Source organism: Scleropages formosus, chromosome 11 (genome assembly GCF_900964775.1).
Source record: "Scleropages formosus chromosome 11, fSclFor1.1, whole genome shotgun sequence".
In the NCBI taxonomy this organism is placed as follows: Eukaryota; Metazoa; Chordata; class Actinopteri; order Osteoglossiformes; family Osteoglossidae; genus Scleropages; species Scleropages formosus.
Genome location: NC_041816.1, coordinates 3,180,132 through 3,207,668, shown reverse-complemented (window position 1 = coordinate 3,207,668; position 27,537 = coordinate 3,180,132). Strand labels below are relative to the sequence as shown.

At 38.7% G+C, this 27,537-nt stretch overlaps 1 protein-coding gene across 1 annotated transcript; it reads right to left on the bottom strand.

Annotated features, from left to right (window-relative positions):
* Positions 1–947: 947 nt before the first annotated feature.
* Positions 948–27,057, bottom strand: LOC108934502 (tumor protein p53-inducible protein 11-like). Its single transcript, XM_018752370.1, has 8 exons — positions 26,878–27,057; positions 20,827–20,926; positions 6,784–6,913; positions 4,566–4,624; positions 4,362–4,410; positions 4,022–4,118; positions 2,239–2,340; positions 948–1,743 (listed from the first exon to the last, which is right to left on the bottom strand). Exons 3-8 carry the CDS (start codon positions 6,910–6,912, stop codon positions 1,610–1,612), a joined length of 570 nt encoding a protein of 189 aa, XP_018607886.1. The 5' UTR covers position 6,913; positions 20,827–20,926; positions 26,878–27,057; the 3' UTR covers positions 948–1,609.
* Between the last annotated feature and the right edge of the window lie 480 nt (positions 27,058–27,537).

Genomic DNA, 27,537 nt, shown 5'->3' with positions numbered 1-27,537 from the left:
TTTAAACACCTATTCAACAAATTTTGTGACAAGCAGAAAATGACAAGGTGTCAGATTCTCATTTCCATCAGAGGTTTGCAAACTGAGAAAACCACCAGAAACAACATATGATTAGCATGCAGCCTAGAAAGTCTTCGGTGGTAAATTTACATCAATATTAAGGTCAATAGTTTAGTCTTAAACCAAAAAACGAATATGCAACGCATCTAGCCAATTGTCTTCAAAATCATTAGTGTCTTCATTAGTGCAGAGTTGGAAGCCATAAATGGTTATGCAACATGAGAAGCGAAGGCAGCTCGGCTGTGCAGACAGTACGTATGCAACACTGAATGCTTTGAAATGATATGTTCCCATACATACGTTACAGCTCCTGTTCTCACCCCACAACATGATCACTGAAGCGTGTAAACTGTGAAAATTGAGAATATGATCTGAAGCTCAGGTGTGGAAACTACGACATTTCTTCTTTGTGAATATTCAAACAATTCACCCCAGGATCCCAGAAAGTGTCTAAAGTTATACACAGTACAGACACAACTAGCTATTTTGTAATTCAAAGTCCAATTGTTTGCAGAGTCTACAAAGAACCCAAAAAAGGAACAGTAAAGTACTGCTTACGAAACTCCCCAATACATAAAGACAATTCAGCAAAACTCAAGCTAGCTACACCAGCTAATGTTTTGTTTCGGATGAAAAATCAAGAGTAACGAAGCTCAGACAGTGCCCATTTTCTGTCTGTCTACAGCTACAGACAACAGTGAAACAACAAGCTAATTAATATGAAAATGGTCACAAACTAAACACAGCTGGTAGCGTAGTGGTTAGAGCGACTGCCTTTGGACACAAAGGTCGCAGGTTTGAGCTTCAGCAATAGTACCCTTGAGCATGGTACCTGAATTGCTCCAGTAAAATTACCCTGCTGTATAAATGGGTAAATAATTGTAACCTTAACATTGTAAGTCGCTTTGGAAAAAAGCATCAGCTAAACGAATAAATATAAAAATGACCATGCCCCTCACAGTCAAGTCAACAAAATCTGCTCCCTGCAAAATACAGCTAATTCAATAACCATGGAACATGGGAAACGGGTATGGTTACTAAGTGTCTGCACTACAAACTGGAATTTGGTCAGTACCAGTCTCAAAGGGAATACCAGTAACTTTACAACCAAGAAGAAGCTTACTTTTGTCATATGTAGATATCTCTGCCTGTGTGTGTATATAGACACAAAATTATGTATACTGTATGCCCCTGTGTGTATGTATATGTGCATGGGTATACACACACACATGGGGCCAGATGTGGTGAAGCTTGGCAAGATAGTCATACTCACTACTGTGATACCTTGCATTAATTATATGCCAAGAGGGGGACTTTGAGGGACATAAAACTTCCAGTGACAACACACCTTGCACAGCACTATTTACAGGACTAGATATTTACAAGAGCAACTGAGGTATGGTGCTCAAGGACACCAACAGAATTCTCCAAAAGCCCATTTAAGTTACCCTCTCCAAATCTATCTGACCTTAAATACAAAGTCACATTCATACCCAAACCAATACAAAAAAAGCACACAAAAATCCGTCCAAGATTCACATGGAACTGATTAGGGCTTCTTGTTCCGACGACCCAGGTGAAAGTAGTAGGAGAGACTGATGATGAGGAACAGCACATGACTGACCAGCAGGAGAATGCTGCTGCTGGTCACTGGGCCCACTTCTGCTACGGTGACTGAGGCAACTAGGATGACACAGAGAGTGAAATGCATAAAATCGTTACAAAGTTTTCATAAAACGCTTGAGAGGAAGTTGAAATGGTTTTGTTGTGTCAAAGTGAGATTTTAGGCAGTTACAACAATTTGTTGTTGCCTTCACCTATCTGGAGGTCAATAACAAAAAATAATGCAGGACATTATTCATAAAAAAAGGCCCAGTCCTCAACTTGACCGTGTATTTAATGGTGAAAGAGGTCTGCAGAAAAGGATACACTGCTGATTTTAGTCACAAGAGGGTAGCATAGCTCTAGTAACAGTGAAACCAGCAGAAGTATTCGATGGTTAAAAAACTTGCCCATAGCTTTTGAATATTCATTTATGCTAAGAACAGCTGAAGACAGAAAAGGCTACATACATTAACTTAACAGTCTTCCTTGCCATATGGGATTGAATCGAAATCAGGGCCTCAAGTGTCGGACATTAAGTCACCTTGCACAGCTAGATAAAGAATGATAATTTACCTAAAAACTGGACTCCAAAGTAGCAAGCCTCCATGAGCAGGGTCCACTGAATAACAACTTTCTCAGCAGTATGCAAACCATTCCACACGATTAAAGATATACCTGTGGAACAGAACATACAAATGAAGTCAATCAGCGGCTGTGGACTTCAGAGTTAAGGGCCTTTACATTACTTCATATTGTAACAACAAATAAACCATACATACTCTGTATGAGAGCTCTGCCTTCATTACATCACTGTCTTCCAAGAGCCGTCATGTCTGAGTGACATGACAGTAAGAAATGTGAAGGAGCTAAATGATCTTATGCTGTACATTTTTGTTAACAGCCCTTTTCTTCACATTTTTTTGTTCTGCATAATGGATAAAGATCTTCCCCTAATATACTCCTCCTATGCATCCAGACTCTTAGCTCTTCTCTGCCATGTGCCATCTGCCCTGAGGATTATCCCAGCCTTTGCCTGGGATTCCTTGCCATCCAGTTGGCTATGGATTAGAGAGACAGCATCTGACAGAAGACCACTGCAAGTTTGGGAGTTCTGCCAGGGCTCATGGTGGATGTATGGTGTAGAAACAGGGTCACTATATGAGTAGAAACTGGCAGGTCTATGAGGAAGCTGGCTGCATCTGCATAATGCCATGAAAATCAGCCTTGCCCATCAAAAGTCACTACATTACATCCATGATAAAATGAAATACTACCTTCAGAAATTATATGCTAATCCAATTAGTATGATTATGCAAAAAAATGTCCAGCAATTTTGAGAATGGTAAGTAAACAGTTACACAGGAAGATGACTGAGTCCACCTGAGGACATTCTTTGCCCCACACACACGACAGCCTGTAGCGTAGTGGTTAGGGGCCCAAAGGTCGCAGGTTCAAGCCTCACCTCCGGCTGTAGTACCCTTGAGCAAGGTACTTACCCTCAACTGCTCCCGTAAAATTACCCAGCTGTATAAATGGGTAAATAATTGTAACCTTAACATTCTAAATCGCTTTGGAGAAAAGCGTCAGCTAAATGAATACATGTAAATGATCAGTGCTGCTGAGGGCTCTATGCACTGCACCCTGCATTGCAACAAAAATCTGGGTGGCAGGACTGAATAATTGCTCCTTGGCCTGCTTGGCTGTTCCAAATGTACTACATAATTATGAATGTTTATACTTCAAATTCATTTTAAATTCTCTTTCCCCCAAATATAAACATCACAGTGGAAATAACTGCAAGGCATATTCAAATATTTATACTTACTACCACTGCTGTCAGTGAGGGCTAATAAAATTTTACTGTGGAAATAAGCTAGAAACATGAAAGATAAAAAAAAAAAAAAAAAAACAACAAAGGGGCAAATACCACTTCACAGCCATTTTGAATCTTATCCATAATAATTTAATAATTTACTTCCATGGGGAATGTTATAAGTTTGGCTCAGGTAAATCTCGTGAATTTCGATCACAAGCTGTATCCTGTCTAGTGTTAACGCAGAGTGCCACACATAAAAACCTGTCATGCTCCAAGAAGGGAAGACAGATTAAAGAGAACTGCTGGAAAAAAAGCATTTTAAACCAAACAACAAAAAAGTATTGACTGTCATTTCTGAAATATCCAGCATAATCATTTAAAACCGCTGATGGTAAATGATGGTGTTTGACAGAAACTTTATGCCTGACTTTACTTTTATTTAATGTTTCCACCGGACCATTAGAAGCACTGTGACCTCTTGATGCCGCTCTGATAAACTTATGCAACTGTATCTAAGAGGTGAAGTCAAAGACCACTTACTGAGAAGGGCTCCTCCATAGAGTCTGAGAGAAACCTGGGTGGTGGAGAGTTCTTCGCTGAACATCATTTCATAGAGGTGGTTAGGAAACACTACAGCCTGTAGGGAAAGGTAGCAATGTTGTGAGATACCTAAGCGGCAAACAGTAATCAATGAAACCCATGTCCAAGCAATCAGGAACCCAACCAGCATCACCTCAACTGAGCAACTATTTAGAAAGAATTATCTGACTTAGCTGAAGACTTGATACCCCAGCTTAGGCAACCAAATTCTCTAAAATTCCACAGGGTTGTGTCTTAACTTGTGCTGCTTGGTAGCAGTTATTCTGTGCTGACTACTTACCATCAAAGCCATAAGTGTGAGCATGACCGCTGAGATGAGAATCCAAAGCCTAGAAAAAAGCAGAACATTCAGGATAACATATCACAATGCACAAACTCAACCAGGAAGTCCTGAAGCCATGAGGTTCAGACACAAACACAAAGATCAGTGTGATGGCTACTTATGATTTATCTTTACGCTGAAGTTTAGATATGCATCCCATACCTGAGACCTATAGGTTCACGTCCAGCAAATTTGGTTTCATTGCCCAGCACCTGACTGATCTGTAAGAGATTTTGATTATTAATGTAAAGTGACTTAAATGAAGCCACTGAAGATAAACAGCACTGGGGGGCTTGATCAGTTTTTCAGGTGGCAGTCTTTGAGCACAGGTCTGAATACACATTCAATATTCAAATCATTAATGCCAAGCCCTTAAACACCCACAGAACACAGCAAACAAAAATGAAGATTTAAAAATCATGACTCGCGGGCCCTTGGCCACAAGCACTAATTTTGCAATGCATACAGATGACAGTCTTCATATGTGCTTAGTGTCTCTGGTTCGAAAGAAATTCACTGATAATGATCAGCGTAATGGGCTTTTGATTTCTTGTCCAACGAAATGTAATTCACTGCTGGGCCGCACTTAAGAGCTCAGAAACCAAAAAGTCAAACAGTTACCAGTAGGACAGGAATTCTTTTTCTCCAAACCTTCACTTCTTTAGCTTTTCTTATTTACATTTGCTTTTACAAAATGTTGCACTACATTAATAAATGGCAGGTACTTTTCCTGCAAGCATAGTTTAGTGTAGCAGCAGTATTCAATTGTGGAGCCAAATACAAGAAGAATTGGCAATAATGTTTCTCCTCTTATTTATATATTGCGAACACTTTTTGACTTAACCGCACAGTACAGACAATTAACTAACTAGACCACTTAATTCAAGAAAATGGGCGTGGATGAAAGGCAGCATTCATATAGCACTTGAACAATGTAGAGGTTGGAACTGCCACCTCTGGAGTTAAAGGACCCCAGTTCAAATCCTACCTCCAGCTCTAGTACCATTGAGACAGGAAATTTCCCTAACTTGCTACAGTAAAAATTACCTAGCTGTATGAGTGGGTAAACCCCTATAAACAGCATGAAATTGTAAGCTGCTTTGGAGAAAAGCATCCGCTAAATGTGTAAACAAATGTACACACTCCATGCTTATGGAATTGGGGAGACAGTGGTATTTAAGTGTAGATGATGAAGCAATTCAATTTTCTTCACAGCTAAATCATCTAAGCATTGTCACTTCGAAATGTGTATTTGTGGGCTCATTCGCACACCAGGTGCTCCTTCAGTATTCTCACCGAGATCCACACCTGCCGAGTGCGCATCTGTATGGAGGCCCCAGCATTCTTCATGCTGCCCTAATCCCAAACGATGCCATATTAACGCTGATAAAAACGGTACTCACTCCCATCTTTAACCTTGAGCCATTTCATACACACCCTTTATCAAAGACAATTATTGCTGTTTCCACTAACTCTGTGCCAGCTCAGAGAGAACAAAAATTGGAAAATTGCATTTATCACTGCCAAACATTTTCCCAAGGGAAATGATAAAATGAATTGGCAAAATAAAACAGATTAGAGAAAGGAAAACCTCATCAAATATGTTCAAATATGCAAAAAAAAAAAAAAAGTGTGCCATGATTCTCCTGAACAGTTTTCTGTAGGAGATTGTGCTAAACTCAATCAGGACATTTGCAATATCTCAAGTTTGTTTTCCCACACAAACAACATATGATGCTGGCAAACAGCAGCTACCTAATCTAGAGAGGGATCATACTGAGAGTAACCAGAGGCTATTACACTCCTCACTATGGGAAGAACACTGAGGTAGTAAAAGTGGCTAGATGAAAATCTTCCTTCATCCAAGAAAATATCCATGTATGGCACACCATCAAACCATTACAAACCCCCCCCAGTACCTTAGCTCCATTTGGAAGAACACATCATCCTACCTCATGCACATTAATTTCACTTAACTGATAAATGGCTGGGCAGTGTGCAGGAGGGATTTGGCCACTCAGAGCAAAGCTGTAGGTCTGACACCTACATAGAACCAGAAGCCAAAAACCAACTGCTAACAGTACTGGAGCTGCTTTATTAACCCCACTTTGCTGAAAGCAAAGTCTACTCAGTTTAAAAAAACTGTACTTTAGATTATGTTATGAGGGTCTCTTTTGGTGTACAAAATGTTAAGAAAGGTTGTTAACTTCTGTTATGCTGGAAGCCATATTCGACAAGCACACTGAGGGCTAAAATGGGAACTGTCTGAAAGACATGAGAAAGATGCGGTGAAAGAAAGATAAAGGTATGGTTCAACACACATTGGAGCCTCTAGGCCAGCAGTGAGAGCCACATGTACATTGCAAGCAGAGCCACTGACCTTTGAGCGGTGTACCTCTCCATCATCATCCTCACCACCAACACCCAGCATCTTCCGCGTCTTGAGTCGGCTCACCAGGTCAGTCTGGCTATGCTTCTTCATGGGTTGGGTGTGGGGTTTGGAAGCCATGCTGTGGAACAGGAGGGTCAGAGGACAGAGAGATGCTGCATTAATGAGAACCACAGTGGTTGTTTGGGTGCAACACCTAGTGAAGAGAAATACTAAGACACTTCCTGCAGACTGAGAAAAGGAGTACCTCATTTCCGTTACTGGTAGTGCAGTCACTAGGTCTGTGGTTAGACAGAAAATGTAAACACCAGTCTACATTAAACCTACATGCCATGTGCCATTTGCAGTGTATATTCCAGTAAATATAGCAGCCTTCCCAGTAGCCATCTTTTCCTGTTCTGACATACCTTTCAAAACCATCTACTTGACAGTGAACTTCTGAAACCAAGAGGAAACCACAAGGTGAGACACAGAGACACTCCAAATTAAGCCAATTCTGGAGGATCAGAATCCAAAGCTGCATCTCTGCTACCCTGCGCTTGCATTCCATCACTGTCTCTGAACCCCAGCATTCTGAGGTAATTTCCTTCACCAAACACAAGCATTCTAAGCTCCACACGTATCACTTCAAATCTGCTGTGGTGTGCACTGAAATTCTTACCTGCATGTCTTCTGAAGACTGTGAAAGTTATAAATACAAACTAGGTAATAATACAGACACTAAATAAAACACCAATAACCAGACAATAAATATAATATTGAAATATTATATATAACATCTAGACATACGCAAAAACACACATAAAAACAAATCAACAAATGCAACACATGGGTGGTTGGTGGAGAAAGACTGTCTTCACAGGTAAAAAAAAATTATTCAGTACCTACAGACACCAATAAACCTCCTTGTATCTACATAGATCACAAGCAGCATAATGGCTACAGCTGCTTTCTTTTGTTCAAAGGTCGCAAGTTCAAGGCCCGCATCCTGTAGTTCTCCTGAACAAAGCAGAACGGCTCCAGCAAAAAAAAAAAAAAAACAGCTGTATAAATAGGTAAATTGTAAGTAGCTTTGAAGAAACTCACCTTCCGTAAGCAGGGCTAGAATTTGTCATTCTATGGATGTAGTCTTTGAAAAAAACATTGAGCACAAAACAGATGGCTTAAAAGCGATATTTATTATTATTCTTCATTTAGCTGATACTTTGGTTCAAGATGTCTGACAAATATTGTTACTTTGAAAGTTTTATAAAAAAGGAATCAGTTACACAAAACACTAAATCCTTGTATGGAGCACCTGTCCTTTCAGCACAAGCTTCAGGAAGTGACAGTAGTAGTGCTCGCTTTGTTATTACAGCCAAACATAGAGCACACAATATGACATAGAACTCCGACAGCATGAGTTTCTTAAAATTTTTTTAATTAGTAGGTCCACTGAGTTGGTCTTGCTTTCGGATTGGTAAACTTAAAAGCCACTCACCTGCTCTGTTTGTTGATGTATTTCAGTTTCAGAACAAGTACCAAAACCACACAATTCCCATATTTTCTTCTACATGTATTAATTCTCTGCTGTACATATTAAGATATTAAGTAATACAAATCACCATTAAATTAATTTTAGGGTAGTGATATGCCTGGCAGTGCTTAACATCTAATGGAGATAAGAATCTAAGGGCCAGATATAAAACATCTGCATTATGGTCCTGTGGTTTACCTGAGAAAGGGATGTTCCCTTCCCCCCAACACACACTAAGAAACAGACAACACTTGTTTGAATGGAAACTGATCTTGCCAACTTGTTAAATGTTATCGTCATGTGTGCATATAAAAGATCCACTGTAAGCCCTTCCACTGACTTCAATGGAAACGCCTCCATGCATTTATATCACATGAGACTCTCTGTTCATGTTGAAGACCCGAGTCTTTAAAGACAAGCAGATAGTGTGAGCTGGCGTTTATGGACCAAGCTAGTACTGTTCTTTGTTCACTATTTCAAGCAGAAGAGAAGAGATATATGATGCTGTTTTGACAGTCACTGGACTGAATTACACTGGTAGAAGAGACAAGTATGAAAAGGTCATTAAACTACACACAGCATCCAGTCACAAACTCCAGATTAATGCTGCTACTGTTTCAACCATCTTTGAATTCCACAGCAATGTATTATAGGCGGTACTGGTTCTCATCTACAACTGGCTCCACACAGAGGAGTTGTAGGCATAGTTGAGCCATATAAATCAGGCAGAGCATAAGTAAAACAACCATGAACCTTAATGTAATGTGAATGCTAAGTTGGTGATGGAATAAAAGGTGTAATTCATGGCTCACTGCCCTCTTCTGACATTCTCTCCACAACTTTTCAATATAAAGATCTGCATCTGAAACCACTAACTTCATACAGAGCCACTTCTCAATCTGCAATAATACTTAAAAGACTCATTCTGTAACTAAGAACTGAAAGTTCCCAAGCCACAAAGCTTTAACATCTAAAGCATGTCACTTGTTTGCTCTTTATAGGTGTATGTGCCTGGCTGGTTAGGCAATACAGAAACAAGAGGCTGACATTTAGCTTTCATTCCAAGACAGAGCTCGAAAGCAAAGCATAAAAATACAAACGGAATAGTAAAACAATTCATCACACAATTAAAAGGTTGTTCTCTCCTTCTTGTTACCCACTGTAACAATTACAGGACTATTACCTGCCTAAAGAACTTCAGGTATGATTCCATGAATAGTATTCAACTCTATACTTACAATCTCTAAAAATGCCTTATGGTCACATTGTGAAAAGAACTGCATTGGACATGCACACCTGATGAGATGCAACTCTCAAAACACCCCTCCTGTCTTTGTGCATCATTCTTTGAGATACAGAATTAAGAAGTAGATAACTGAAACCTACTATTCACTGGGATAGGAATCTGGCCATGAGATCACTCATAGCAACAGCTAAGAGTGCTTTCCCCACAGAACAAAAGAGGAATCTGTCACGGAAACACTAGAAGCAGAATAATAACTAAGGGCTAGGGCTTATAAGTAAAAGACTTCCCATCTCTAGCAATGGTCCTACTGTTGTAACATACAGTATGGCATTTAAATTACTCCAGTGAAAACATAATCTACACATGTGCTGGAAAAATGCAAGCCGTGCTGGATAAACCTATCAGTCAACCCCTGTCTTTTAGAGAAGCTCTTCAGCACACAACCTGGAGAGAAAGTCTGGCAAAATTTACTAGTCAGTTTTTCCACTCCACTTATTCCACTTAATCTGTTACCACCCAAGAAAGCTGCAGTGAACATGTGTATGGGTTGTTGGACTGACTGTCTCCTTGGGCACAGAATGGAAGCCAGCTCTTGCCCCCTCTCAATATTGTGAGTCTGTGATACACTATGAAGTCTACTGAGTTTATTAAGTGTATCAGAGGCCCACCATGGTTTCAGGTGATATATGGTCTATTACCAGGCCTCCAAGGGAACACAAGAGGCTAAACTGCAGCAGAAGACATGTGCAAGCCACCGCCCCGTTCCTGTTTTTGTTTAACTGAATTTAGTAATGTAGGCATTAAATGACATCAGTGTTCTCTATTTCCTGTATGCTTTTTTTTTTTTTTTTTAAAAAAAAAAAAAAGCAAATTATGCAGATTTATGATCTCCAGACAAAACTTCAGCCACTGAGCTCAGTAATGAGTCATTCTCAAAAATTTCTATTTCAGGACATACATTTATCTAATACCAAGAACAGAGAGACCCTATAAAATGCTTGTTATACTTGCCAAAACATTAAATGTTAGAACTCTTTTAACAACTACTTGCTGTTGAAGTTAGTAGTGATTACACTATATTTAAATGTATATGCATATACAGCTGATCAAAAATAGCTTGCAATATCTGGTACGGTGTAGGGTCTGAAGTATTAGATGTCACATGAATGTAAGAATTCACTTATCTGTTATTGGGCCAGACATGACCAACAGGGGTTTTGGGGGGTAGAGAGGCACACTATGGCTTCCTTTGATGTGTTGCTTGGTTACTGCCCTGTACAGCACAGGGCCCTCATGACTGAGCAATCATTTTGGCAGAATTCAAGTCATTAACTTGTTCCTGCTGTTGGAGAAAACACTGTGGTCAAATGAGGTACACAATGTGAAATGTAGGACAGTTATACAAACAGCTTAGTGATGGCGCTGCAATTAATGCCAAAGTATACTGAAACTTTTCTGAAGTACTGAAAGTTTACTCAACTTTGAACACCTTTACATAAAAGTAGGCCGATGAACAGCAATAAGCATGCCATTATAAACCTGGATGCATCAGATACTATATTGTCTACTTATTCATTTAGATGACCATCATAATTTTAGGTTTGCATCGTAAGCTACTTGCCATTATTTACCCAGTTGCAAAGCTGATTACATACAATAACATTTATGCATCTTATTGTTACATGAAAAATTCAGTGTATGTCCCTTGATCAATTAAGCAGCATGGGGCCACATCAGGTAAAGCTAATGCTCTACAGCTCTTGAGTTGCTTGTTTGGGTGAAAGTCTGAATTCGGTTGAGGGCGTGCTGAGTTGGAGTGTTCCTCCTGTCATCACAATCCAAAGACAAGCACGTAAGAGGGCAACAGTAAACCACTTCCGTACACTCCCTTACCATGAAAACCACACAAGTGGTGGCGGAGTCGAATTCAACTTACTCTAAACTACATTCAAGACTACAACAGTGCAAGTGGGGTTTTTTGTTTGCAAAGCAACAGCAACAACTCAAATCCACCTGCTGGCTCATATAAAGTGGACATGCTATTTACTTTAGTATTGGATGTATCACGGCCTTATAGAGAAGTGATTAAGAAGCCCATATTAACACACGCACACGCACATTGTCTGAAGTCGATTGCCCCAAGTGGGGCTGGGGAGAACCGGACCTCAACCCGGCAACACAGGGTGCAAGGCCAGAGGGGTAGGGGACACACCCAGGACGGGACGCCAGTCCGTCACGAGGCACCCCAAGCGGAACTTGAACCCCAGACCCGACAGAGAGCAGGACCTGGTCAAACTCACTGCTCCACCGCGCCCCTCCCCCCCCCATATTCACAAAATATATAAATTTCGGGTTTCATATCAAGCTGTCCTTTGCAAAAAGGCAACAGAAACATTACCGGGAAAAAAGTTTTTCTGACAGACTCTAACCTTAAGACTGAAAAGTGAACCATACAGGACACAGACAGTATAACATTTCCTCCACCTCACATCCCATTCCACAGCTGGCAGCAAGATAAAGACCACAGCCCAGAAGCCTCAGCTTCCTGTGAGTTTGCTCAAGGTTCTGTGGCCTGCTGAGAATGTTTTTTGTACTAGAAAGTTTCACAGTACCACTTAAGATACCGACATTTAATACTGAGGAGCACAGAAAACAGATTTTTTTTTTTTTGTTTTCAAAGATAAAGATCAATTTCTCCAATATCACATTTCCCAAAATAAGCATGATAGGGTCTCCTACTCTATTCATCCACATTTTGCTTGAAATAATTTGAAAATAAAATATATTTTCCACGAGACTGGAATGACTGAAAGCAAAACCAATGATAAAGCACACTGTCTATGCCAATTAGCTCTTAGAAAGCAGGCAAACCTGCCAAAACCACAGTACCAGCCTTTGTTATTCAGTAAGAAGATCTCAGATATCTTTGACATGTCTCCTGTTAATTTCCCTATTGAAAACAGTGAAACAGGCTAGATTTATAAATCCTTCAATACAATCACAAATTTTCCCAATGAAACAATGCATTTTTTCATTTAGGTGGTAACTTTCACCAAAGTGACTTTCAATGTGAGGTTTACATACAAATGTACTTTATTTAGCTATTTATACAGCGATCAGCATTTTACTGGAGTAATTCAGAGAAAATGCTAAGTGAATAAATGAAAAGAAACAGCTTTAACCATTATGATACCTGCAGCATTACATAGTTTTGCTAACTGTACTGGCTACTGTTAAACAGTAAACGTAACCCTTTTCACCAGTTTAGAGTGTTCTGATGAAACTACAGTTGACCGTTGAACAACGCAGGGGTTAAGGGCACCGACCCCCTGCGCAGTTGAAAATCTACATATAGCTTTTGACTCCCCAAAAACTTAACTATTAATACTAGTCTACTGTTGACCGGAAGCCTTATCAATAACATCAACAGTCGATTAGCATATATTTTGTATTATATACTGTATTCTTACAATAAAGTAAGATACAGAAAACGTTATTAAACTCATAAGGAAGAGAAAATCAATCCTGCAAGTCTATTTCTCAATTCCATAAGTTTACATTGTCTGTTTACAAGATGAGTCTGTCAATACCTACATCAATATTGTCTTATATGATACAAAACACTGCAGATGTATGTATTACACGTACATTTTATGGTAGAAAATAATAAAATAGACCAGTATCTACATATATTTTATGCATTCATGAGATACCTTTTTCTTATTTTTTTTGGATATTTCTAGGCTATGCGGTTCGTCTGCGAGTTTTTTTCACATCGTCACAAATTTCCAAAAATTTTTCCAATATAGTTATTGGGAAAAAAAAGCCACGTATAAGTGGACCCGCACAGTTCAAACCTGTGTTTTTCAAGAGTTAACTGTACTTTTGATACAGAGCAGGCATCATTACCTGAACTTAATGGAGGAAATGCCACAATGGTGACCTTGGAGAACATTCTTCAACTGTAACTCGTGCCTCAGCAAAGAGCAAAGTACCCAGTGATGAACTGAATGGTGTAAGCCTGTCAACTTCCTTTCCTTCCAGACTAAGGAAAAGTGAGGGGATTGTGTGTCCCATCTTGCCGCACAGCCCTGGGAGACATCATTCCAGCAGAAACCTCTGTAAACAACTTGCAGTAGGATTTTATGAGCTGTCTTTTCCATTTCTTTTTTCAGTTCACGATAATGACCTGTGGAAACAGATCCAATGCAACATTTGTGCACATCATAACCGTCATATAAACTTCACTCGCACAGCCACAGTTCCACCTCTCCTCTTTACTGTCTTCATTTTCCAAAACTCTGGGTAACTATTCTTTGCAGCATTGTCTATTTGCAAAAGAGATTCCTGTTCCTATTACTCTTTTCTGTCCACCGAAACATAAAATCGTGTAAGGCTGTAAATGTGTGGGCAGCTGGTGGCATAGTGGTTACAGCTGCTGCCTTTGGACCCAAATATCACAGGTTAGAATCCCACCTCTAGCTGTAGGACCCTTGAGAAAGGTACTTACCCTAAATTCCTCCAGTAAAATTACCCTTAGTAACCTTAACATTGTAAGCTGCTTTGGAGAAAAGTATCAGCTAAATGAATAAATTTAAGGCTGAAGACCTTTCAACAGGTTCTGCACCATCATGACACCTGATAGCCAATGGTGCACAGGGGCTGTGCCTAAAAAACAGCAAGCACTCGAAGACAACATCCCAAACAAAAAACAACCCTAGTGTCTGACAGTCTCAATGATGGCCCTCTCATTCCAGTAAAGGTTAGCAATGGAAAAGAGCACAAGGGCAGTGTACCAAAGTATGTTCACACCTGGGTTACAATGCAAGGTGTCATATTGAAATGTTTCATACTGTGCTACAGCTGGTTGGTAAAGTCCATCTACATGTATTTCATAAGATGTTTTTGCTTATTTATTGTACACCGTCTGCTATTTATTAAGAATCCCATAAGACAAAAAAAAAAAAACATTGCTTACTAGCTCAGTGCCAATCTAAAAATTCATCAGCATCTCTATTTTGTCAAAAAAATGGGTGACTGGTGATTCCCTGAAAAATTTATCATAAACCTAACTAGAATAATTATATTTAATATAATTTCCTTCTCTTCATTTCTCAGTCCTTTACCCCCATTACACAAGCATGTTTAATTTTTATTTCTTTCAATGGCATTGCTTTCAGTTCAGGATATGGCTTTCAGATTCAATATAAAATGCTGATATCACCAGAGCAAGGCTCAAAAAACTAAACTAATAATATCTAGAATGGCAGATGCTGACTCACTGAAAAGGAAATTTTAGATTTAATGAGACAGGCAGCACCTGCAGCCCATGATTTAAAGGATTTTTCTATAGAAAGTGACAATCTATTCTCTTAACTTAATCCTCATTTAGACTTTTTTTTTTTTAAAATCAAGAATTTTCATTAAACAACCACTCTGGGGTACCACTGGTCCCCTTGTTTCACACTTGTAATTTTATTGTAATTTGTCAGCTGTTTTCTCCACTGAAATTTACTGCATACATGTCTGCAAAGGCATGACAGCAGAAAGCAGCAACTAGAAGTTTCAGACCTCATGCTTCATGACACCATGCAGTAGGTCTCCTTCACTCCTGGGCCCATATTGCTGGCTTCTATTGGTTGCTAAGGTGCTACAGCCAGAGACCCCAAGTCATGGCATGAGCCCACTGCAGCCACAAATCTCCACAGCACACTACATAACGACGGAAAACAGTGTAACATGATTCTCATATGGTAACTATAGTCGGCACAACACTTGTGCAGGAATACAAGTATAACTTCTGTATAAAGTAAGTACACTAACCTACACTTCCTTCACCTTAACTGCAAAAGTTGGTTTCTTACCACACACTTATTGGTTAAGACTGTGGGGAATGACAATGCAATGTTTCGGTATGAATCACTTCAAAGAACAGCATAAGCTATATTAAGAACAAACTCACTGAGTTAAATTAAGTAAGAATAAGGTCTTATTTTGAAAAAAATCCAGCATTTTCTTCTAGTGGGCAACAGTCAATGTTTTCTGAAGACTGTCAGTTTTAATACATATCCTCACACAAAATATTTATCACTTGGGAATGGCAATGTTCACTCTGATCTACATTATGACATTAATGACGATAATGCAGAAGAGACATATTGGAGGAACAGAAAAATATGAAACCGCTTTATAAACGATTATTTTGAACTGGTGATTACAAAAATACTCCTAGGAGCTACAACCACTGGTATTACTTTCATTAATCCCTTCACTAGTAACAAAAGGCCAATGCTTCAGATGGATGTTCTGTTTTGAACTACTGCACCCCTACTCAGGTCCATACCACAAAGTGTAACAATAACACTTAAAAGCTTGCAAAAACAGGTTTTTGTTCCACGACACAGATTGAGGAAACAGGTGAAGGTGGAAAAACAGCAACAAAACACAGAACATATGATATGTACTCCCTTCCTTTCTCCACAAATTGACTAACACCAGTCAAGTTTTTTCTGCTCAATTGTTGCTTAAATCTACTCATTGCTTAATTAAAAATTCAAGTAATATAGTAAAGAATTTTGAATTAAATTCTTTAAAATTGTTTATGAAGTCACAGAGTTGTAATAAAATGGAAAAAGCATTTTTTAATTTAGTTTCACAGGGGCAATAGGAAGCCCACAGATTGGCATGGGACACAGTCTATCTAACGATAAGGGAAACCACACACACACAGACACACACTGACTGAAATGCAATAGAAATCTGAAAGCTTAGTCTTCTACACATTTTTTAAAACATTTAATTTACAAGTCCAAACAACCAGTATAACTGTCAGACAAAGGTAATGAAGCACTCAGTAAACTACTGCCTAATATTTTCCAAACTCACCCTATATTTCTTTCATCTGGATGTTGTTCTTCCTCTCTCACAGCTAATTCTATATAACTCTGGTGATTTGTATTCTCTATTAGGGACCCTGAGGCCAACCTGTGGGGAAGGCTGCTTTAACCAAAAATAAACTGAACTGCTCTTCCCACATTAAAGTGGGAAGGTACGGTGGCACAGCAAGTAGCGCTGCTGTCTCACAGCACCTGGGTGGTGCGAGAGGATGCGAGTCTGATCCCCGCTAAGTCTGTGTGAGGTTTGCATGTTCTCCCCGTGTCTGCGTAGGTTTCCTCCGGGTGCTCCAGTTTCCTCCCACAGTCCAAAGACATGCTGCTCAAGTTCCCCCATAGTGTTTGAGTGACAGAGAGAATCTGTTTCTCTAATGTATGGATGAGTGACCCAGTGTAAGTAGTGTATCTAGCAATTTAAGTCACCTTGGTGAATAAGGTGTGTGGGCTGACAACTACACATATTTGGAAGTCGCTTTGGTGAAAAATGTCTGCTAAATAAATAAATGTAAAGTCTATGAAAGCAAATTATTAAAAACAGATGAACTCTGAGGCCTTGAAAGTAGTCTATTCCCAAATTACAAAGGTAATGTGTCCCTGAAAAATCCTCCATAAAATGAATTCTCAAAGATTACCATTAGTTTCAATGGTAAAAATATGTATGCATTGCTAAGCCCCAAAACAGATAACTATTAATGCTAAAACATCACCAAATGTCATTAAAAGTTTTTACATAACTTTAGTTATTGTTACATGACATGGCAGATTTCAATCATTACTCTATAATACGGTATGGCTGTCTAAGCGATCCTTTTATGGTTTTTTCATATCTATTACATGCCGAATACTTAAAAAAATGGCTGCAAACAAAACATATATTGTATATATGCTATTTAACTGTTATGTATTAATTCAACATTTAATAGTTACAGATTTAACATTTAAAAACAGTAAAGGCAAAAATCAAAAAAAAAAAAAAAAAAAATGAATTCACACATCAAATTAAGTTGACACCCTGTGGACAACCCAAATGGGGGACATGAGTAGTGAGATAACAGATGAAACTTGCAAATAAGGAGTAACAGAAGTTAAGAATTTAAAGCAGTGCAAGTTTCACTATAACTGCACAGATGACCGGTTTCAATCCCTGCGTGTTTTCATGTTCATATGGGTTTTCATCAGGTGGTTTCAATTTCCTCCCACAGTGAAAAGACATGTTTTAGATAACGCTCAACGGCCCGCACTGTGAATGTATGTGTTATACTGCTCTACTGTACAGATGGTTAAATGATAGTAGGGAATTTAGGGTGGAGTACCTAGCTTTGTAAGTGATAAAGGTGTGAGCTAAATACTACATAGTCATTGTATGCTGCTCTGCAGAAAAGCACATGCTAAGTGCATAAATGTAAACGTAAATGTCTTGTTCTGCTTAGCTGTCAGAAGGTGCACAAAATCCAAATTCGGATCTCTTATTACATGAAACTCTCGTAAGGTCAAATTCTTGATTTTTTTTTTTATATCTCAGGCTGTGACTGCAAGCCTAAAAAAGACCCAAGACCACATACATTACAACTAACAAACATGTCTCAATAGTCTTAACAGTTTAGACCAATGTGATGACATTTGTGATACTTACAACATCAGTAAAGCGAACTGCTTTGCTACAAAGTCAGCCATTCAAATTTATCCAATGCCACAATCCCACAATTCTGGTAGCTGCCAGCACCATTAGCAAGCAAAGCACTTGACAAACTCAGACGAATACAGGACAGGTGCATTTCATAAACAAACGGAATGAGGAATTTTAATCTTTCCACCAAATCAATTCTACAGACATGGTGTGCACAACAGTGTGGAGAATTCCCTGTGGCACTGTGCATACAGCCTTCAGCAAGTCGAAAAAAAATTGCAGCAAACTTCATTAAAGTTTTCAGCAGATACGGACTCAGAATGGCCATGCTACAGAACAACACTCAAGTCAGCATAACCACTGGTAAGGACAAAATTGTGATAGTGTTATTAAATGTTTGCCTAAAATGTGTAACAAAAAGCACAGTAACTCAAGCTGTCAGTGTGGTAGTATCTTGGGCAATAAAATGTTACTGAATGATTTTTTGCCTTTTATAAACCTATCCCTTTATGTTGCCTAGAGGAAAGGCTTTAACTAAAAAAAAAAAAAAAAAAAAAACTATAATTATAATCATTCACACACTATCAATAACCACGGTTGCTGTGGTCTGGAGCCTATCCTGAAAGCACGGGGCACTAGATGAGGTGGGGTAAACCCTGGACTGGGCATCTGCCCAAGGTAACCACACACTATAAACAATTTCTAGCCCCCATTTCACTTAAAATGCATGACTTTGGACAGCTGCACAAAACCTGAGCACCTGAAGGAAACCTATCTGAAAACGGAGCGCTTGCAAACTCCACAAATGAAAATTCATTGGAAAAACTACCTTTAGTATTATCAAGCAAAGGAAATTTAAATTCTTTGTCAGGGAACAAAGCACAGTGAATATGGATATTGAAAGATTTAACATAGTACTTGCTTCAAAAAAATGAAAATTAACTTTATGCCCTGTAGAAAAACCTGACAGAAATACTTCAAGAATACAACTTCCAGGTTAAAAGAATTAGTTCTGCTCCATAAAGTCCAGTGGACCACTTAATGTTACTCCATACTTTGACTCTACTTTTAATATTATAGAAAATACTGCAATTCAACAGCAGAGAGCATCTAGCACCAATATCACTTTCAGCTCTCTTCTCGTTATTCCTTAAAATATTCTTTACTTTTCACACTGCAGGGTGTCCTAGTCCTATTCGGGCACTTGATTTAATCTAGCCAGACCTAGTAAAAACTAAACATTATGTTATTCCAGTTAGGAAAGAACTGGGAAAAAAAGAAAAAAAAAAAAAAACTGGAATAGTTTGTGTTCTTAAATGTATTAATCTTTAATAAATCCTTAATTCTTTTAGCAATACAGAATGTATACAGTTACCTAATTGCTTACCAGTGCAAAATGTTGGTAACTAGTTGATGACAGAACATTACTGGAAAGTACAAAAAGGGGAACATAGACAGCTACAACGTGCGGGACTTTTGGTCATACTTCAATCTCTTGTACTAGGGAATAATGGAGAGAGAGCTCCGCAGTGACATATTCAAGTTTGGCAAACACACACACAAACCAGCTCAATATTTTAATTATTCTCTGTATCAAAATATTTACCAAGTAGACCAATGCTATGATTCATCTGAATAGTGTTTATCTGTGTAAAAAAAATGGTGTTTGCCACAGACTAATCATTTGAAAAAAGCAGGACTGCTGTCATAGCTTAAACGTATTCCACGTCTATTTGCCCAAGGATGAAGTGACAGTTTACCATCTTACATATTTGTGTGGTGGTAACACTGGTGAATATGTGCAGTTTCAACATCTACGAACAATAACAAGCAAACAGTTTTAGAGTAGAAGGTGGCAGGACAACAGGAAGCAAAGCAGGGTTCCTCCTGCTAGCTTTACTAGGACCAGAAACACAAGCTAGAAAAATATTTCAAAACTTAGTTTTGCATCACAGATGTGATAATACGATCTTTCTTGATGGATGGAGCAGGAAGTCGGCTTTCATACACATTTGCGTGTGAGTGACAGACAGTGTGTTCCACTCATGTATGGATGAGTGACCCATTGTAACTGGTGTATCTCGCAGCGCAAGTCAACTTGGTGAATAAGGTGTGTGGGCTGATAGTAACACTACATAGAGTTCATTGGAAGTTACTTTGGACAAAAGCGTCTGTTAAATAGATAAATGTATATGTAAATTTGTTGGTCTCAATCATTAGAAGGCTGAGAACAAGATGAGCCCTGACTCATTCTACAGTATACTGTATCAGCACTGAGTGCAACAGAACAGCAGGATGATGCAGTGGCAATGCTGCTTTTCTACCAAATCATGCAACATTGTATGGTAGCTTGTTTGACATAATAAAAAAAAAAAAAGCGTATGACTGAAATCAGCTACACTAAGAGTGACAAAGGGAGCAGTGTGACAACATTCCATAAGAGACCAGGCCTGTTTCACCAATGTCAAAGACAGAACTATTTTTTGAAATGGTAAAAGATGCTTACAACTGAAACAGGCCCAGAACTGCACTGCTTAAAAAAACAGAACTCAATGTAAGGTTCAACTGAAAATAAGTCATACTTTTAAAAACAAAGTTGACAGCACACATTCTACAGTCAATACAATGCATTAAAAATTTAAGAGGATCTTGAAAAAAGTGTTTTCATTAAAAATAGAAAATAACTGAAACAAGGACTAAAGGAATGACTGCAGCAATTTGAAAAAAAAAAGAAAAAAAAAAAAACACTTACTTCAAAATACTTCTGTATCCTGCAGTTCACTTTTTCATCTGATGCCCAAATTCAAACACTTGGCTTTGTCCAGCAGGCCTTTATCCTTTCAAAGGGCCACCTATCAACACAGAAGGGGAGAGATTAAATTGAGCATTCTGGGAAGACACATGCCTGTAGGGTGGGCCCTGTGCCAGTTTCAGTCAGCAATGGATTGTAGATATACATTTAATAAAAAAAAATGTGACAGGTGCAGAAACACATCCAGTGTTTTCACACCACAGACAAATAAATACAAAGGGTAACTGCATTCACAGAGAAAAAGATACATGGCAATACCATCTGCAGCCTCACACAAGTGACCATTAATAGGATGTCTGAAACTTTTTAGAACTGGAAACACTAACCTTCTGTGTAAATATGTTCTGATACAGGCTGCTATCTTTAGGCTAATTTCAGCACTGGCCAAGATATTGCTCATTTTACGGTAGAATACCTAACCATTTATGGCTCATTAAAGTAGCTTCATGCTACTCAGTCATCAGGGTGGCTTCAAGCTGTAAACTATCAAACCTGAACATTTAGTTGTTGTTCTTGGATTAAGCTGTTACTTTGGTCTCATTTAACTCTAAACAACTTACTGTGTTATGCAGCTATAATTTACAAAACTGAACTAGGAACTGAGACACCTATTACATGTAGCAGTGGTACCTAACACAAAAAAAAACATTTAAAAACTATTTTTGTTTTCAACTGAGTATCAACATCACTGCCTTGTTTGCTGTGTTCCAACACGGGTGGTGCTGGTGCTAGACTGGATCACAAAAGAGCAAAAAAGTCACTCCCAACTGCTGAACCTGAATTCAGCAGTAAATTATATTTCTACCAATTTGACTAATCTATATGTAAAAGATATGAATCTTTGATAAAGACTTAGCTATGTCCCCCTAGGGACATCAGGAGAACAACTAATGGAATAAAACATGGAACTAGGTTCCTTTGGAGTTCCTGAGACAGTAAAGTATAAAACACCTATAGCAAGATATTGTTCAGAGGACTAATCTTGCATTATTTAACAGTCACTCCTCAGTACCTAGCCCAAGGAGACCGATTATCGAGCACAAATTACTAAACCCCACCTTCCAGGCTACTGAAAACCATAAAACCAGGCAAAACAGCCCTTTTAACATGGCAGCAGTTTTGAGGAACATCTGAGTCCTTTTGGCAATGTTGAAGACTGCTCAGCAGGTGAAGGCAGATGGTCAACAGATGACCGCAAAGGATGGCACCATGTGTCATACTGATCCAGATGTTGCTGAACAGCAGTAAACTGCTCCACTCTCCATTATGACCGTAATTAAACCAGATATTAAGAAACCAGTAACTTCCTGTTAAACATGACTGTTACAACAGTTATCTATCTTGAATTGACTGGATCCTTCAAATAAAGCATAACAAATGCTGTTTTGATATGTTCTTCAACCATAGTGAACATGAATATTATAGGCTTCAACAGACTTTTTCTAATGTTTGTAGTAACAGCTGTGTATAGGTAGTACATATGCTGTAAGTATGATTTCAGATCTTAAGAAGCAGGAAGTATAAAGACATGACCCCCCCCCCCCCCCTCCCCTTCCATCTAGCACTGTCAGATAGTTCATTTAAATAAAAAATTTTTTAAAAAAAAAGTTAAAATGCCTCGAATTCCTAAGGGGGACTTGTTCAGCCTGCCTCTCTGAAACAGCGTCCCAGAAGGACAGTGAATAACATGGCCGTTATCAGGGCTGCTGGGCTCCCAAGGGTACAATCTCAGGATTTATTTTTTACTTGATAGTTTCTGTGACAGTAATACTAGAGTTGATGTCATACATTTACCCACATTCTCTACTATAACTAAGTATGCAAAGTGACATGTTAATTTCATTACTGTTTCTGCTAGATCAACCATTGTGCAATGAATAAGGCTGTTTCCAGAAGAGCTTCCATGCGACAAAAAAAAAAAGTAAAAATAGTAAGTGGGACACCATCTGTTTTCAGCTGAAAAGCATACGGTGTTTCCGGAGGTTGGGGAACTACGTTGGGCTTCATCTTATGCAGACAGCTCATAACACCAATTTCACAAAATAATATTAACAGCTGTCTTGCTCATTAACAGCCCATTATGATAAATTTAAATGGAAAACAAGTGGACAAATTCTTAAATTCAATACCACTTAAGCCTAATTTATTGAAAAGTGTATGAAAAAATATTTTAAAAAAATGAGAGGAGGCAAACTGAGCCTCTTTAAAAAGCAGTTTTACATTCAGCTTTTTCTCAGTGTCAGTACTGCATTTCAAAAGTATGTAAAAGCCAACAGCATTCAGATAAATACTGCTCTGGTATGTTTTCATACAGGCTCTTAATTTAACACTCAGCAACACAACAGATCTTAAAACAAAGCTTTCATTTCACATTCATCAGCAAGCAAACCAGCTTTGTACAGCAGTAACATATAAATATAGTTGTTCACGAAGTACTACAGCTGTGTGGGCTGAAGGCTGAATACAGTCCTGCTGTTTAAGCCATAAGATGGAAAATACAAACCTCAAAGGTCAGTCCAAAAAAAAAAAAAAAAAAAAGCTTTTGGATATGTGCAAGCCCTTAAAATTTGAAGTGTCATTTCCATTACCAGACAGGTCTCTTAAATGCTGTAAACAGTTTCTGAGGAAAATGCAATGTAAGATGCATGCTTCAGCCACCTGTGACGAAAAACAACTTGAATCCTTCTTTCAGATATGACCCACACCTGCTAGCTCAAATATCAGGCCTCCAATACATAATTATTTTCTGCTTTCAGAACTCTTCACCACCTTTTAAAGGCATAAAATGAAATGATTACAAATAAGAAGCAGTCTTCATGCCAATCTCGCAGAATCACAATAGGCCACAATGGGTCGCTACACTGCTAAAAAGCTATTCAATTCTAACACACTGGCCTCTGAAAAAACACGTTTGACACTTCACCTTTATCATATCTGATGCCTTTATGTTTTGAGAGACATACCAATGAGCAAGACTAAAACCATGAAGGTGTTCATTTGGGTGCAGTGAACTGGCTTCATTTCACCGCCATAGTCAGGAATAGAAAACAGGGGAGTCACTGTTTAGCCAATTCTTCACATGTCCCACTTACATGCCATTGAGTTCAACCATTTTGCAAGTAAAGTGAAATTGGACTTTGTACTTGCTCGCCTGTTCTAAACTATGCACTAATGGAGCTATCGGTGTATTTTATCCAAGCATTTTTACAACATTACATCCTTACAAGCCCTTTTAATGTGGCATTCATTTCAGCGCTGCATTTTTATTGAAACTGGGCTTTTGACTGCATGTTACATTAAAGTTTGGCCTAACATCACTGCAACTGTGATGTACTTGTATTCTGAACTCTAACAAACTTCAGAAAATGAAATAATGTACAGTCAACAACCATTTAATTTGTTCAGCGAAAGTTGTCCATCAGGCAAACCTCTGTTAAGCAACCAAATTTTTTCCATTCATTTAAATGCGGAAAACGAGACTGGGTTCCCAGACTGCATCATACCCATTTACACAGCAGGCTATTCTTACTGGAACAATTCAAAGTAGAAGGAGCAAAATACCTTCCTCAAGGGTACTGCAACAGGAGTAGCAGTCAAACTGAGAACCTTCAGACTGCATTACTAATCTGCATGGACTGTTAAAGCAAATTTCCACTAAGTGTACATCTGTTACACCAATGGTGACTTTACCGCAAAACCAGGGATTAGAGCTGTCATTACAGTAATGCAAGGCTCATGTACCATCACTTCAAGTTTCACAGTGTTAATGCATGTGAATGCATCATCATGTCTTACTCCCATAAATTTTGCCACTGTCTTCGGGTAATGTTTCGACCACTGGCTTACAACAGTGTTGCAGCTTCTGTACTTGGCATAATAATGTGATGTCATAGCAGAAAAGTAGAAATTACCCCTAGGACCATAACTGTTACTCCTAGTGATTTCAGAAGTCTTAGAGATTTCAAGAAATGTTACTTAGATGTTACTTTTCATTTGCAGGCACTTCAATGCTCAGTAATTCAGATCCCAGTAATTCAGCAGCTACAGTCTACTTTTCTAAGGGGTTTTGGCACAGATCCACCTTGCTGGACAATTTTGAAGGATTCAATTAATTACCAATACTGCCAGAAACATTTCCAAACATCTTAAAAATACAGGAACAAGACAGCAAAAGTGACAAAACAACAGGCATAGTTCCAAAGAGTGCAATTACTGCAAATTACACTCACTCCTGGTAATACTGCTACACAGACTATAACATTTCACAGAATGCCATTTCTTTCTAAAAAGAATTATACATATTTTCTCTGTGTCTGTCAGACAACTGGTGAAAAAGCACATTAAACAAGGCCCAGCAAAGCAGTGCATAACAAGCCCACTATAACCACAGAAATATTCCCAACTTTGCTGACAGATGAAAATTGCTCTATCTGGCCTCAGTTTTAATGACATGGACCCATAAATAGGATTTCTACTAAAAAGTAGATAAGATTAAGCAGTTACTGATGGGCTGTGGTCTTCTGGCTGCACTAAGCACAACAAACATAATGTAATTTGAGGTGGGAGTCTGGATAGAATTACCATAAAATAATTTGACTGAAAGAACATGGCAATTTAAAAGAAATTAAGCACATGATTCAAAACAGACAACATATTTACACTAAAATTCTGGGGGGGGGGGAGTCACATTATCGTTCATGGGAAGAACAGCAATTTCATGTGACAGCATGCATGTCACTGTGTGTTTACTTGCAACAGTATGTAAATAAATTCAACACATGCCGAGATCATTTGAGATAAATTAACAGTAACATAGGACATTGGGCTGGCTCAACAGATTACCTCTAATCATTTTGGAATACTGGTAAATCGCAGCATTATCTCACTGCAGAAATTAAAAAGTCTGATGATTAACTGCATATAGAAACAGAGACCAAAGGACACAATGTATCGCTCTGCACATTATACACAATTTATCATTATACACATTATATAAACACTGGGGCAGCAGGTAGTGTAACAAATGACAGTCACACTGTAACCTAAAGGTCCTGGGTTCAAATCCTCACTCCTGCTGTGGCATGATGCTTGATTAGGTACTTACCCTGAATTGACAAAGCAAGATTGCCTAACTGTATAAACCAACTTATCACGGTAGCAGTTTATACAACCCCAGCATGCGAACTGCCTTGGAAAAAAGATATCTGCTAAATAAATACATAAGTGTTTACACTACAGCTGTGATCTTGGAATCTTGAAGGTTGTTGCTTCAAATCCCCCTCTGCTGTAGTCTAGATGATGGAATCGATGGTACTTTCCTTAGCAAATGATATGTTAAGTACCGTGGCCGTGGGCCTGTGATGTAACTGGGTTGTGAAGTTGATTGGGAGATTTTCAGAGGCTTGGAGGAAGAGGTCACTTACAACGATTAATAATATTAATAATAATACTTACGAATAACCGTGAAAACAGAGACTGCGACTCAGGAGCTCTCGTGACTCGTCAAGATCTGCTCGAACTAGTCTAGTAGCGCGTTCACAATCACATTCCACGAATACTTACTGTAAATATTTTCACGAAGTAACTATTTGCTTGCAATTTCCTCTGTGTTGTAACGCAGAATCCTTATTTTCTTCTTAGTTTCAAGGTTTTAAACCTGTGTGACTTCAAAACAGGAGACCGAGACGCCTGCCTGGTTGGTTGGTTCTAACCGTCTAACCGACGCGACGGGTGTGAACTCCCTCGCGAGCGCTTTGCCACTCAAAAACACACAAGTTCTCAGGGGCAAAAACATAACTTACCTTTATTACACAGAGGTTTCTCTTAGCATTTTAATCACAAACGGAAAACAAGACAAAACCTACGAGAAACTGTGCTAATAATCAATGGAGAAACCCTTCCTTCGCTACTACACGCGCGAGGCACGCTCATGACGAGCCAGTTTTCAGTCTGACAAAAACGCTAAAAAAACCAAGTCCAGAAAACTCTTACCAGCGCAGAACATAGTTATTATCCTCTGAAAACTTTTACTTTTTCCTCCTGGGGTTTGCGAAATGCCCTTCGATTTTTTTTCTTTTTTTTTTTGCTGCTCGAATTTACATGTATTTTCTGTTTCTCAGAGTACTACTAGCGCACGAACAAAACCTCTCCACATTTACCGTAATATCAGGAACGCGCATCAAAAATTTACGCGCCACACACCTACCGTAATACTAGAAAATACTCTGCATTTTTAACGTGAACATTGAACACGAGTCACATCTAAACACTTTGTGAAGTTATACAATGATCCCATGAGTATTTTTTTTTTCCAACTTCTTCTCACAACGCCTTTTTTCTTTTTTAAAAAAAACAAAAATGTCGTATAGCACTGCGTATATCTTCTTTTGTTAAGCTAAGGGGAAAAACCTATGTACATTTTTAACCTGTTATATAATGTAATTGAATGCACTGCAAAGTATGAGGAGAATGTAATGCATTCCTATGAACAATGATGCCCAGAATGTCATCCTAGTACGTTCGAGTAGTACAATGTGTCCCGGTGTAAAATGTACAGTTAATTTTACGTTCTCGTCAGCGCGACAGACACACTAACAAATGCTCAGCACAGGATGGGCTTGTGGTGCAATCCATTTGTTATTCATGTATAAG

Excerpts from the sequence above, each read along its gene's own strand:
- LOC108934502 (XM_018752370.1), bottom strand. The coding sequence starts at position 6,912 with ATGGCTTCCAAACCCCACACCCAACCCATGAAGAAGCATAGCCAGACT. Across the intron at positions 4,119-4,361 it reads TCACACTTATGGCTTTGATG|GCTGTAGTGTTTCCTAACCA; the intron begins GTAAGTAGTCAG and ends CTTTCCCTACAG. Across the intron at positions 1,744-2,238 it reads CTTTGGAGTCCAGTTTTTAG|TTGCCTCAGTCACCGTAGCA; the intron begins GTAAATTATCAT and ends GTGTCATCCTAG.